The sequence below is a fragment of the Camellia sinensis genome, chromosome 15 (assembly GCF_055761805.1).
Source record: "Camellia sinensis isolate YWXY chromosome 15, ASM5576180v1, whole genome shotgun sequence".
Lineage (NCBI taxonomy): Eukaryota > Viridiplantae > Streptophyta > Magnoliopsida > Ericales > Theaceae > Camellia > Camellia sinensis.
In genome coordinates this window covers 141981261-141994833 of record NC_138975.1, presented here as the reverse complement: position 1 = coordinate 141994833, position 13573 = coordinate 141981261, and the positions used below count along the sequence as shown (strand labels likewise).

General features: G+C 35.8%; 1 protein-coding gene across 3 annotated transcripts; it reads left to right on the top strand.

Annotated features, from left to right (window-relative positions):
• The first annotated feature begins 9001 nt into the window (after nt 1-9001).
• On the top strand, nt 9002-13356 carry LOC145813887 (NF-X1-type zinc finger protein NFXL1-like). Of its 3 annotated transcripts, none has more exons than XM_082910182.1 (2): nt 9002-9335; nt 9571-13356. In XM_082910182.1, the coding sequence occupies exon 2, from the start codon at nt 9688-9690 to the stop codon at nt 13048-13050; it is 3363 nt and encodes a 1120-aa protein (XP_082766308.1). In that variant the 5' UTR covers nt 9002-9335; nt 9571-9687; the 3' UTR covers nt 13051-13356. The 3 variants fall into 3 exon arrangements, with proteins under 3 accessions (XP_082766308.1, XP_082766309.1, XP_082766310.1); XM_082910183.1 differs by having other exon boundaries at nt 9012-9335; nt 9551-13356; XM_082910184.1 differs by having other exon boundaries at nt 9028-9335; nt 9679-13356.
• The last annotated feature ends 217 nt before the right edge of the window (nt 13357-13573 follow it).

Here is a 13573-nt window from a genome sequence, read left to right as displayed (position 1 = left end):
ATTCCGTTTGACAACAATTGCCTTACGGTATTATGTCGACAACGAATATGTCGTGACTTACCGTTATACATGTAATTCTGTGCCCTGCCTATTGCAGATTGACTATCACAATGAATGCAAATAGCTGGCACAGGTTTTGGCCACATTAGAATGTCTTCTAAGAAGTGACGAAGCCATTCTGCTTCTTCACCTGCTTTGTCTAAAGCAATGAACTCAGATTCCATTGTGGATCGTGCGATGCAAGTTTGTTTTGTGGACTTCCAAGAAACAGCAGCGCCTCCTAGAGTAAAGACATATCCACTAGTGGATTTTGAATCTTTAGTATCCGATATCCAATTGGCATCACAATAACCTTTGAGTACTGCTGGATATCGAGTAAAGTTCAAACCATGATCACGAGTAAATCTTAGATATCTAAGAACCCGAATGATCGCTTTCCAATGGTCTTCTCCAGGGTTACTAGTGTACCTACTCAAATTACTGATAGCATAAGCTATATCAGGACAAGTACAATTCATTAGGTACATTAGGCTTCCAATGATTTGGGAGTATTTTAACTGAGACACAGCATCACCTTTATTTTTTGATAAATAAAGACTGATGTCTACAGGTGTTCTAGCTAAATTCAAATCATCCTTGATAAATTTATCAAGAATTTTCTCAATATAATGAGATTGAGATAATGCATATCCGTCAGATGTTTTAGTAATTTTCATTCCTAATATAACATCTGCGACCCCTATATCTTTCATATCAAATCTTTTGTTAAGCATCTGCTTAGTTGATTTGATCATGTTTTGACTGCTTCCAATGATAAGCATGTCATCCACATAAAGACAAACTATGACATATCCTTGGTCAGTGTTTTTAACATAGACGCATTTGTCACATTCGTTTATCTTAAACCCATTAGTAAGCATTGCATGATCAAATTTTTCATGCCATTGCTTAGGTGCTTGTTTTAATCCATAAAGGGATTTTACAAGTCGACAAACTTTCTTTTCTTGCCCTGATACTACAAACCCTTCGGATTGTTCCATATAGATCTCTTCATTTAGATCACCGTTTAAAAAAGCTGTTTTAACATCCATTTGATGTATTTCTAAATTAAACAACGCTGCTATAGAAATAAGCATGCGAATGGATGTTATTCTTGTCACTGGAGAATATGTGTCAAAATAGTCCAGACCTTCCTTTTGTCTGTAACCTTTAACAACAAGTCTTGCTTTATACTTGTCAATTGAACCATCTGCTTTCATTTTTCTCTTGAATATCCATTTATATCCAAGAGGTTTAGAACCTGGTGGAAGATCCACCAATTCCCAAGTATGATTTTGCATAATGGATTCAATTTCATTATTAGCAGCCTCTTTCCACAAAGGTGCTTCAGGACCTGTCATTGCTGCCTTAAAGCTTTGAGGTTCATTTTCTAACAAGTATGTCAGAAAATCTGGACCAAAGGATTTTGATGTTCTCGCTCTCTTACTTCGTCTTGGTTCATCATTAGTTAAATCCTGTTGGTCGAGACTATTACTAGCCTCTTGTGTTTGATTGTCATTAGTCTCTTGACTTTGTGTACAACCATAAGTTCTTTTCTGTGAACTTAATTCCTGTCCTTTCTTGTAAGGAAAGACATGTTCAAAAAACACAGCATTCCTTGACTCTATAATAGTGTTCACATTTATATCAGGTATTTCTGATTTATAAGTCAGAAACCGATATGCACTACTATTCTGAGCATAACCAATAAACACACAGTCTACTGTTTTTGGTCCAATCTTAGTCTTTTTAGGAATAGGAACTTCAACTTTTGCCAAACACCCCCACACTTTTAAGTATTTGTAGGAAGGTGGTCGACCTTTCCACAATTCATAAGGAGTGCTGTTGGTTTTCTTGTGGGGTATTCTATTAAGAACATAATTAGCAGACAATATTGTTTCCCCCCACAAGTTCTGTGGTAAACTTGAACTTAGTAACATGGCATTCATCATTTCTTTGAGAGTTCTATTCTTCCTTTCAGCAATTCCATTTTGCTGTGGAGAATAAGGGGCTGTAGTTTGGTGAATAATGCCATGTTGTGCACAAAATTCATTTAATGGTGCATCATATTCACCACCCCTATCACTTCTAATCATTTTAATGGTTTTACCAAGTTGATTTTCAACTTCTATTTTGTAGACTTTAAACATTTCTAAGGCTTCATCTTTACTTCTAAGTAAATAAACATACCAATATCTTGTGCAATCATCGATAAAAGTTATGAAATACCTTTTGCCTCCTCTAGTTTGAATAAACTTTAGATCACATACATTAGTATGAATTAATTCTAGAGGTTCGGTTTTCCTTTCAACCGATTTAAATGGAGCCTTAGTTAGTTTCGCTTCTACACAAATTTCACATTTATGATTAGGATTAATTTCAAACTTTGGTATATGATCTAAACCAATTAATTTACGCAAAGCATCAAAATTCACATGTCCTAATCTACCATGCCATAAATTTAACTCAAGAATATAAACAAAAGATGTGTTATTCTTATTCATAGCAACTTTCGGTACAACTGTCATTACATTCAACTTAAAGAGACCATCACTCATGTATCCCTTACCAACATACATACCACTCTTTGTTAATACAAATTTATCAGACTCAAATACAAGCCTAAAACCATTTTTACTTAACAAAGACCCAGAAACTAAATTCTTCCGGATGTCAGGTACATGCAGTACGTTGTTGAGGGTTAGTTCTTTTCTTGATGTCATCTTCAAGATCATTTTCCCTTGTCCAGCCACAGTAGAAGTAGAAGAATTTCTCATAAAAAGTTGTTCACCATTTGCAGCCTCATTGTAGGTAGTGAACATCTTCTTGTCCGCACATATGTGACGAGTTGCCCCAGTGTCAACCCACCACTCTTTGGGATTTCCAACCAAGTTAGCCTGAGACACCACTACAGAAAGGTTGATGTCATTCACTCCGTCAGAGATGTAATCCAATTCTGTTACATTGGCCTGATTGGTGGTCTTCTTACTTGTACTTCCATGATCCTTCTTAGGGCGGCGGCAGTCAGAAGCTCGATGTCCAGTTTTGCCACAGTTATAGCATTTTCCTTTGAACTTCTTGCTACTATCGCCTTGTTTAGGACCATCTCCAGTAAACTTTCTCTTTTTGTTATGTGGTTTATGAACTTGTTCAACCACATTAGCCTTGGACTCAATGGGATTTTTCCCATTCCTCTTTTCAGCCTTTCGGTTATCTTCCTCAATTCTTAATCTTACAATCAATTCATCCATAGTCATCTCTTTGCGTTTATGTTTTAAATAATTTTTGAAATCTTTCCAAGCTGGTGGTAACTTTTCCACTAAAGCAGCGACTTGGAATGACTTGCTAAGAGACATACCTTCTGAATGAATATCATGCAAAATTATTTGAAAACTTTGAACTTGAGATATTACCGTTTGGGAGTCAACCATAACAAAATCCAGAAATTTACCGATGAAAAATTTCTTCGTGCCGGCATCTTCTGTCTTGTATTTCTTCTCCAAAGAATCCCACAATTCTTTTGCTGTTTTCAGAGGACTGTATACATTATACAGCATATTGTCAAGGCCATTTAGGATGTAGTTTATGCACATGAAATCTGAATGTTTCCAAGCATCTACAGCGGCAACAACTTGCCGATCACTTTCACCCTTTTTAAGTGCTGGAGCCTCTTCATGGAGAAACCGGACCAAATTAAGAGTCGTAAGATAGAACAGCATCTTCTGCTGCCATCTCTTAAACTCGGTACCATTAAATTTTTCCAGTTTTTCTCCATGATTGATTGGTACATGAACATGGTTCTGGATAGGGACCGATGTAGGTGTAACAATAGGAGTACCACTGCCAGATGCAGTTTCAGTTGTAGTAGCCATAATCTCTGATTACAAAAATCAGAAAAAATTAAAACACAAATTAATTTTCTAGTTACTAAAACCAGAAAATAAATTATAACAACAAAATAATTTTATTTTCCTTGTTACTAAAACTTAGAAAAATAAAATATCACAATAATTTTCTGTAATACCAATTAATATTCTGCAATTGTTAATGACACCAGTATATTACTACTAGTTGTCAAAGAAAAGAGACAGTATATTACTACTATATGTCAAATAGAATAAATCACTACTTGTTTTTCCAACCAGAATATTACTTTGAAAATACAGAAAATTAAATACAATGAAGATACCAAAAAAGGAGTCTGTCTTAAGATTGTTGGGGGGAGATTGTTGGACAATCTTCACTGTATTTAAAAGATTTAATTCTATTGTGTACACAACAACAATTAGAATTTAAAGAAATAAAGAAAATGAGAGAATTTGTTTGATTACAAAAATCAAACTCGAAATAAAAATAAATAAATAAAAACAGATTTTATTTTGTTACAAAAACAAAATTTAAATATGATTTTAATAAATAAAATAACACTGAAAATAAATTAAATAACTTACTTGATTTAATTTGTTCGAATTATTTTCTGATCAAGTCCAGTGTTTGACACTGTGTCTTTAAGACAGATTCGTCCTCTCCACGGTGCTTTCAGAATTTGGACGTCTATCTCCCAAGATGAAATGATCTTACCACAAACAATAGCAGCACTACAAATTGTTTGCCTTACGAACACACTAAGTGTTTACACTCTTTCTTTCAGAAATAAAATGCAGCAAGATGAAAAATATAATTAGCAGAGGTGAAATACGAAATTTCTGAATGCAAAATATCAAATTAGGGTGGTCCTATTTATAGATGTAAAGGTGGCTCTTGGTTTTAAATTGAACAGGTATGATACCTGTTGGTTTTGAATTCAAACAGATAGCAAAAACGGGAAGGGCCCTGTTTGGGTGTGCATTAATTCCAAACTAGTTTATTTCTGTTTGAAAACGGGAAGGACCCTGTTTGGATGTACAGAAAATCCAAATTAGTTTAATTTGAATTCTGGATTTTATTTTACCAAAAAATAAAATTAAATTCAAATATTTTTTGCTCAAAAAGATTAGAAGACCAACCCAACCACACACCCGCCCGACCGGACGGACGGCGGCGCGCGCGTGTGCGGTGATTTTTGGGTCCAATGGGTCTAGCCCATTTTGCCCAAAACCTCTCCCTCTAAAACACTTGGGTACCCCTTGGGGCACACCCCAAGTATCTTAACCCAAGCCTTATAAACCCTTTCAAAACTTCCCACCAAATCAATGTGGGACAAGCTAATTTACAACCTTAAAGAATTTCCACCAAAACTCCATTTCCATGGAGCACACTTTGGCTTCAATTTCCCATTCACTCGGTAATGGTTTTGAGCAACCAAATATACCACGTGAATCACAACGCGACACAAAACGCGTTACCACTTTGACCCGAGTAAATCGACACTCGGGGCCCACCTAAAAAATAGACCAAACTTGAGAAAAAATTCTGGTTTTACCCAGAATTTTTCTACCATTTCCAACAACATTTGCATAATATATAACACTAATCTATATATTATTTTTTAGATATATAATACAAAGTAATTTTACATAATATGTTTCATATATATAACCAATAATTTATAATAAATTTTATATTTTAAATTTCTCTCATACTCATTTTTACATTGATATTTTATTGGAAGTTAAAAAATATATATGTATTAACTATAGCGGAGCGGTACGGTTGGCGGATTATAAATTTTAAAACTTAAACCGCGGTTAGCGATTAGAGTAGGTACGAATAGATGCAGATCGGTATGATTTTAACGGATTGAATGGTATTTTGGATAGCCCTAACCACAATCATCGCCCTTCAAAAACATAAATATGAGAGGGATAAGGAGCGAAAATAAAAAAGAAAATAGTAAACGAGAATAAATAATTAGTGTAGGGAAAAGCAAAAGATTAGGAGTGAAAGTATATTAATGACAATGGTGGTTATTATTGACCCTACTCATTAATTATATTATAAATCTCAAAAACTTCTTAAATTATGCCACATTATTAATTGGTACACTAATTAGTACATATAGCATTATTCGAAAAATAATTTAAATAATGCTATATGTATTAATTAATATATTAATTAGTGTATCAATAGATGATGTACAATAATTTTAGAAGATTTGGGTATTTGTAATGAAATTAGAGTTACTGCTGTGTTAAAAGTACAACAGTGACTGTTGTGCCTCAATTTGAGGTGCATTATGGACTTATTTTTATGATCTGAACCGTCATTTTATAGGGTTTATTGAGTACTCCATATCTACCAAAAATCATATTAATCAGATATCAGTAACTATATGATCGATAATAAAAAAAAATAAACAATAAGTTTTTCTTTTGATCAATAGCATAAAAAATATGCAATTCGATCATATAGTTATTGATATCCAATTAATATGATTTTTGGTAGGCATGAAGTATTCAACAAATCTTACAAAATGAACGGTTCAGATCATAAAAAAAATAAGCCCATAATGTACCTCAAATTGAGGCAGAACTACCCTATTTCCATTTGTAATTTTTATAATGGGTGGGGTCAGTAATAATGTCATAGCACTAGTTGGTACATTAGTTAATATACTAATTGATGTATGTAGTATTACCGAAATAATTTATCAAAATTTTAAATGAGTGTAATGAAAGTGTAGATGTTATGATGTAAAATAATGGTATAAATAGCAGCTCCCTCCTGATGGGGTTAGTGAAAATTTTAAAATTACATTATTAATATCTCATATAAATTATACATTATTAATATCTCATAATAAATTATAGCTATCTTATTACTTACTAAAATTTTTCTTTTTCACACAACCTTTATACACGAGGAATATGGGTCGGTGTGATTTTCAAAATGTAAGAGGAAATTTGTGTTAAAGAAAACATCAAGAGATTCTAATGTAAATTATGTAATTGATTCAAAATAATACATAATTAAATGGTAATATTTCCTTTATTTTTTTAATATAATAAGATTAATTTATTAAAATAGTATACTTAAACATTCATTTTTAATTGTTTATTTTTAATTTTATATTTTTTTATATTTTATTAATGATAAATTATTATCTATATTATATTATCTATAAATTTTATTAATACTTTCATTTTTAAACTTACAAAATTAACCTGTCACTACCTCGCCTTACCTCCGACACCAATCCCTATTGCTAATATGATACGGGATGAGGCAAAAATTACAAACCGATCCCAAACTTGCCCCATTGCCATCACTAATAGTCCGTTTGAATTGAGTAATTTTGGAAGAAAACGAAATAAATGCATTTCTCTTCGTACATATCACTTGTTTGGATAAGTAAATAGGATAGAAATAGAGTGAAATGAAAAAAAATTGAGAGAAACCCATTTATCTCATAACCCATATCTTAAATATTTCTAAAGTAAAGAGATTCAAAAGGGAAATAAATCAACTAAATACTATTTTTTTTATACAACAATGATTCATCCCCCCTTTTCCTCCCACTCCCTTTGACCCCCTCTCTCTCTCATTGGTTACTTTTTCTTTTTCTTTTTTTTCCTGCTCCCCCAATCACCACCCGCCACGTGGCAAAGGGGGGGTGAGGGGGTGACCCCCAAAAGGGGGTCCCAAGCATTATTCTTTTTTATAAGACCAAAACCATCCTTTTAGATATAGAAGAAATAATATACTAACACTTATAAAATGCTAATTTTATAATATAACTTGATATCATTTTATTTATTTTCTTTTATATAGTTTAACCAAATTAGATATAAGACAAACTAATATTTTTTTTCCTCTCTATTTATCTAAATAACAGAGAAAAATCACGGTAGTGTTTGGTAGAGTTTTAGAATTATGATTTGATAATAGAGTTGTATTTTGAGTTTGTAAGTTTTGGAATTATGATTTGAAAAGAGAAAATTTGTTTGGTTATGAGTTTTAAATTGAGTTTTGGAGGGAGTTTTGAGTTTTTGAAATTAGAAAAGTTATTTGATTAAAAAACTTACAATTCATAACTAAATACACAACCCAAAATTCTATTTAGAGCACATAAATTTTTAAAAAAAATTCTGAAAATCTTTTTTATTTAAAATATAAAAAAATAATAGGTTTGAATTGCCCCTCCCAAAAAAATACCAACACTGCTCCGGTCAACTAGTCGGACATCTGGGAGCATGACTGGACAGAGTGTTTTCAAAAGTGGGTATAGAATTAATTTTTGAAAACTCTAACCAAATACCATACTCAAACCAACGGGTGAGATTGAGTTTTAAAATCTCCACCAAACACAGCCTTCAATTTTTTTTTAATTTTTTTTCCTCTTCACTTATATAATTATTATTTTTATTTCCTAATTACCAAACATATAGCGTAAGCATATGTGGACCATTACCTAAAATATTATGTGGGTGTTTGGAAAATTGCTATTTCAGTAGACTATTTTAGTAAGTTAAATTTTTTGTGTTTGGAAAGATAGTTAGATTTTTTTTGTAGTTTGATGTGATATTTATGAGAGAAAAAAGTGAAATGATTATGAATTTAATGTGATATTTTATCTTATTGATAATTTTAACCTATCTTGTCATTTTGTAAATTTTAGCTCAAAAAGTCAAAAAAACTTTTGCCAAACCAGTACATAAAATAATATTTATTAAATCAAGTAGGATGGGTTTAGGTTGATATTAAACAAAATATAAAAAAGGAAGGTAAAATAGATTAAATAAATTAATAAAATAAAATTATAATTATTTTATTTTTCTCTCAATAAAAAATAAAAAAATTCCTTTGAAACAAAACTAATTAATTGAGACTAAGACTTCATTTGAAAATATGTTATTTTAATAATTTTTTAATTTTTTATAAAAAAAATATAAAAAAATAAAGATAGTGATATAATAATTTATAATGATTTTTTAATTTTTAATTAAAATATATAATTAACCAATAAAAACTTGAATTAATCAAAAATATTAAAAACTCAGGATAAAAAAAATTCTTGTCAAACCAACGTCGGCATACATACAGGTTCCAAAATTGCTGTCTAATAACGTGACGCACGATCCGGAGAGCCTCGCTTGTGCCCCAAGGCCTCGCTTGTTTGTGCTCCAAGGCAAGCTTTCCTCTCGCTCGCTTCTCTCTCATACATCTCATCTTCCACGAACTCTCTCTCTCCGAGAAACAAACCCAGACACTACATAAAAACCGTAAGATTTACATAACACATACATACAAAGGTAAAGGAGGTAAGCAGAGAGACTCAATCCACTAAATCGACACACAAACAAGTGGATTTCATCAATTCCCAATCAATCGAGCTTTATAATTTATAGATTGATCAGGTACTTTTTCATTTAATCTTTCATTGAGCTTTCTATTTCATCCTTTATTGTTATATTTGAGTCATTGAAATTCTAATCTAAAAATTTTGATTTGATTTTTGGGTTTCTACTTCAAACTTAACAAACCCATTTTGTTTATTGATTTATTATGCGTATATTATTGGGATCAGATTGATTAGTCGACCTCATGTTGTATTGTATGTATGAATCTCTAGCTCTTGCTTTTGATTCACAGGTTTAAAACAAGGTAATTGAAGCTAGGGTTTCAATTTTTGTGTGTACCCTTGTTGATTCGATTGAGTTCGAGTCGGTGGATAGTCATTTGGGTTGTTTTACATCTCAGAATCAGAATATGAGCTCTCAAGTCAGACACGATCGAAATGATAACAATAATAACAATAATCGGTCCAGATTTCCTCCCCAAAGTGGCCGCCGAGAGTGGGTCCCAAGAGGTGCCACTGCCACCGCCACCGTTGTGAGCCGACCATCGAATAATTTCAATTCCAATCTGATTGGAAACGATGGGGACTCGAATTCGAGCTTGGCGGCACGAAACAGTCAGCCTAGAGGGAATATGGGTTCAAGGGGTCAAATGGGTCGGCCTTCCTATCAGAGGAGAGAAAGGGAGAGGAGTAATAAGGAGGAAAGGGGGTTGCTGGGTATGAATTTGGGTAATCAGGAGGAAAAAACGCCAAAAGAGGACATGAGTTTGCCTCAGCTTTTGCAAGAAATTCAAGACAAACTTATGAAGGGGACAGTGGAGTGTATGATTTGTTACGATATGGTGCGGAGGTCTGCACCCATTTGGTCCTGCTCGAGCTGTTACTCAATTTTCCATTTGAATTGTATAAAGAAATGGGCTCGGGCACCTACTTCTGTTGATTTGTCAACTGAGAAGAATCAGGGGTTTAATTGGCGGTGCCCAGGATGTCAGTCCGTGCAGATGACGGTGTTGAAGGAGATTCGGTACCTTTGCTTCTGTGGGAAGAGGCAGGAACCTCCTTCTGATTTATATCTGACACCGCATTCATGTGGAGAGCCGTGTGGGAAGCCACTTGAGAAGGATTTTAGTGGTCCTAGTGGGGGTAAAGAGGATCTTTGTCCTCATTTTTGTGTTCTGCAATGCCATCCTGGCCCATGCCCTCCTTGCAAAGCTTTTGCCCCACCACAGTTGTGCCCCTGTGGGAAAAAAACGATTACAACACGATGTTTTGATCGGAAATCTTTTCTTACTTGTGGTCAGCAATGCGAGAAACTTCTTGACTGTGGGCGTCATCGCTGTGAGCAGGTTTGCCATGTGGGACAGTGTGATGCTTGTCCGGTTCTGGTCAATGCTCCTTGTTTCTGCAAGAAGAAAATGGAGACTGTTCTTTGTGGAGAGATGGAAGTGAAAGGAGAAGTGAAAGTAGAAGATGGTGTTTTTTCATGTGATTCAATTTGCGGAAAGAGACTCAGATGTGGAAATCATGTTTGCAATGAAATTTGTCATCCGGGTTCTTGTGGGGATTGTGAATTGTTGCCAGGCATGATTAAGACATGCTATTGTGGTAAAACAAGCTTAGAGGATGAACGAAGGAGTTGTTTGGATCCTATACCAACCTGTTCTCAGGTCTGTGGCAAACGTCTCCCTTGTGGGGTACATCATTGCGAAGAGAGGTGCCATGCCGGGAATTGCGCTCGTTGTACAGTTCTTGTTACTCAAAAATGTCGTTGTGGATCAAGTTCTCGAACTGTGGAATGCTACAAAACAACGATGGAAGGGGAGCAATTTACATGTGATAAACCTTGTGGGCAGAAGAAGAACTGTGGGAGGCACCGGTGCAGTGAGAGGTGCTGCCCTCTTTCTAATTCCAACAATTCTCTCACAGGTGACTGGGACCCTCACTTATGCTCAATGCCCTGTGAGAAGAAGCTAAGGTGTGGGCAGCATTCTTGTGAATCTCTCTGTCACAGTGGGCATTGCCCTCCTTGCCTTGAAACAATCTTCACCGATTTGACCTGTGCTTGTGGGAGAACTTCAATTCCTCCTCCACAGCCTTGTGGCACACCTCCTCCATCGTGTCAGTATCCATGCTCAGTTTCTCAGCCTTGTGGTCATTCATCTTCTCATAGCTGCCACTTTGGAGACTGCCCGCCTTGTTCAGTTCCTATAGCAAAGGAGTGCATTGGTGGACATGTGGTTCTCAGGAATTTGCCTTGTGGGTCGAAGGATATCAGATGTAACAAGCTATGTGGCAAGACCAGGCAATGTGGGATGCATGCTTGTGCAAGAATTTGTCATCCTGCTCCATGTGATTCTTCTTGTGGACCTAGTTCTGGTTCAAAGGCTTCCTGTGGGCAGATGTGCGGTGCTCCCAGGAGGGATTGTAGGCATACATGTACTGCTCTTTGTCACCCCTTTTCTCCGTGTCCCGATGTAAGATGTGAGTTCCCTGTCACAATAACATGTTCTTGTGGCCGAATAACTGCGACTGTTCCTTGTGATGCTGGAGGCAGCAGTGGTGGTCTCAACGTCGATACTGTTTTTGAAGCTTCTGTAATCCAAAAGTTGCCAGTGCCACTTCAACCTGTTGAAGCAAATGGGAAGAAGATTCCACTCGGACAGAGGAAGCTTACGTGTGATGATGAATGTGCAAAGATGGACCGTAAACGGGTTCTTGCTGATGCTTTTGGTGTCACAACTCCAAACCTTGATGCACTTCATTTTGGTGAAAATTCTGTTGTTTCTGAAGTTCTTGCTGACCTGCTTAGGCGCGATCCGAAGTGGGTATTGTCTGTGGAAGAGAGGTGCAAGTTCTTGGTCCTTGGTAGGGTCAGAGGAGGAAGCAATGCTCTTCGGGTTCATGTATTTTGTCCAATGTCAAAGGAAAAGAGAGATGCGGTGAGGCTGATAGCTGAGAGGTGGAAACTTGTGGTTAATGCTGCTGGGTGGGAGCCAAAGCGTTTCATTGTGGTTCATGTTACCTCAAAGTCCAAAGCCCCATCCCGTGTCCTTGGTGCCACCAAAGGTTCCATCCTTGGGAATATTATACATCCTCCGGTTTTTGATCCTTTGACAGACATGGATCCCAGGCTTGTTGTTGCTCTCTTTGATTTGCCGAGGGATGCTGATATTAGTGCATTGGTCCTTAGGTTTGGTGGGGAATGTGAATTAGTCTGGTTGAATGACAAGAATGCATTGGCTGTTTTTAGTGATCCAGCGCGTGCAGCAACTGCTATGAGGAGATTAGATCAAGGTTCTGTATATTATGGGGCAGTCGTGGTTCCTCAAAATGGTGGTGTGTCAGTGGCATCAGCTGGTGCTAATAGTTGGGGAGGTTCAGGACTGGCCAAGGATGGAGGAGGTGTATCTGCGTCGCTGAAGGGGAATGCATGGGTGAAGGCTGTTGTGCAGGAACCCAATTGGAGGGAGAGTTCATGGGATGGTGAGGAGTGGTCTGCTGATTCTCCCAATATGGAGGCATCTGTGTGGAAAGGGAAGAAGGATGCTCCGATTGCAACTTCAGCAAACCGGTGGAGTGTTCTAGACTCTGTAACGAATCTGAGCTCGTCATCTACATCTGCTGGAATGGAGGATCCTGGAAATTTGACAGGAACTCAAATGGTTTCAGACTTTGAACCTAAAGCAAGTGGTTCGAATATGGGAAAGCAGAAGGAAAGCAACCATGAGGGGATGTCCGATGTAGTTGATGACTGGGAGCAGGCTTATGACTGAGGGATATGTTTTAGATATTCAAGCATCTGCAAGTGAGAGGAGTGAAATTTAGTTTCTCTCATATTTTTTTTTTTTTTTTTTTTTTTTTTTGTTTATTCAACTTTTTTGGGGCAAGGTTGTGATGTTTTGGTTTTTGATTATGCAACCCATGTGTCATGTAGCATGTGATATTGGCCTTTTTTTATTTTTTATTTGACACCATTAAAAGGTGGAAGGAACTTTTACTTATGCTTCGTGAAAGAATATTCGTTCTGTAAATTTGATTTTCCTTTATATTGAAGAAGTAGCTATGCATATAGTGAAACACTGGTTATGGCTGAATGTAATGAAGGTTTTGGTTTAAGAAACTAGTGTTTTAGGTTTAACTACATAGCTTGTTGCTATTTATCAAAAAAAAAAAAAAAATAGCTTGTTGCTATGTCATTGCCTCACCAGTCACCTTAGAGGTGAGATTTGTTGACATGTGGTTTGTTTGCTGTGCACAGCCCCACAACCAAAAGCCACTGCAGAGACCACTCCTTAT

What these genes read in the sequence shown, in the direction of transcription:
- LOC145813887 (XM_082910182.1), top strand. Translation starts at nt 9,688, where the DNA reads ATGAGCTCTCAAGTCAGACACGATCGAAATGATAACAATAATAACAAT.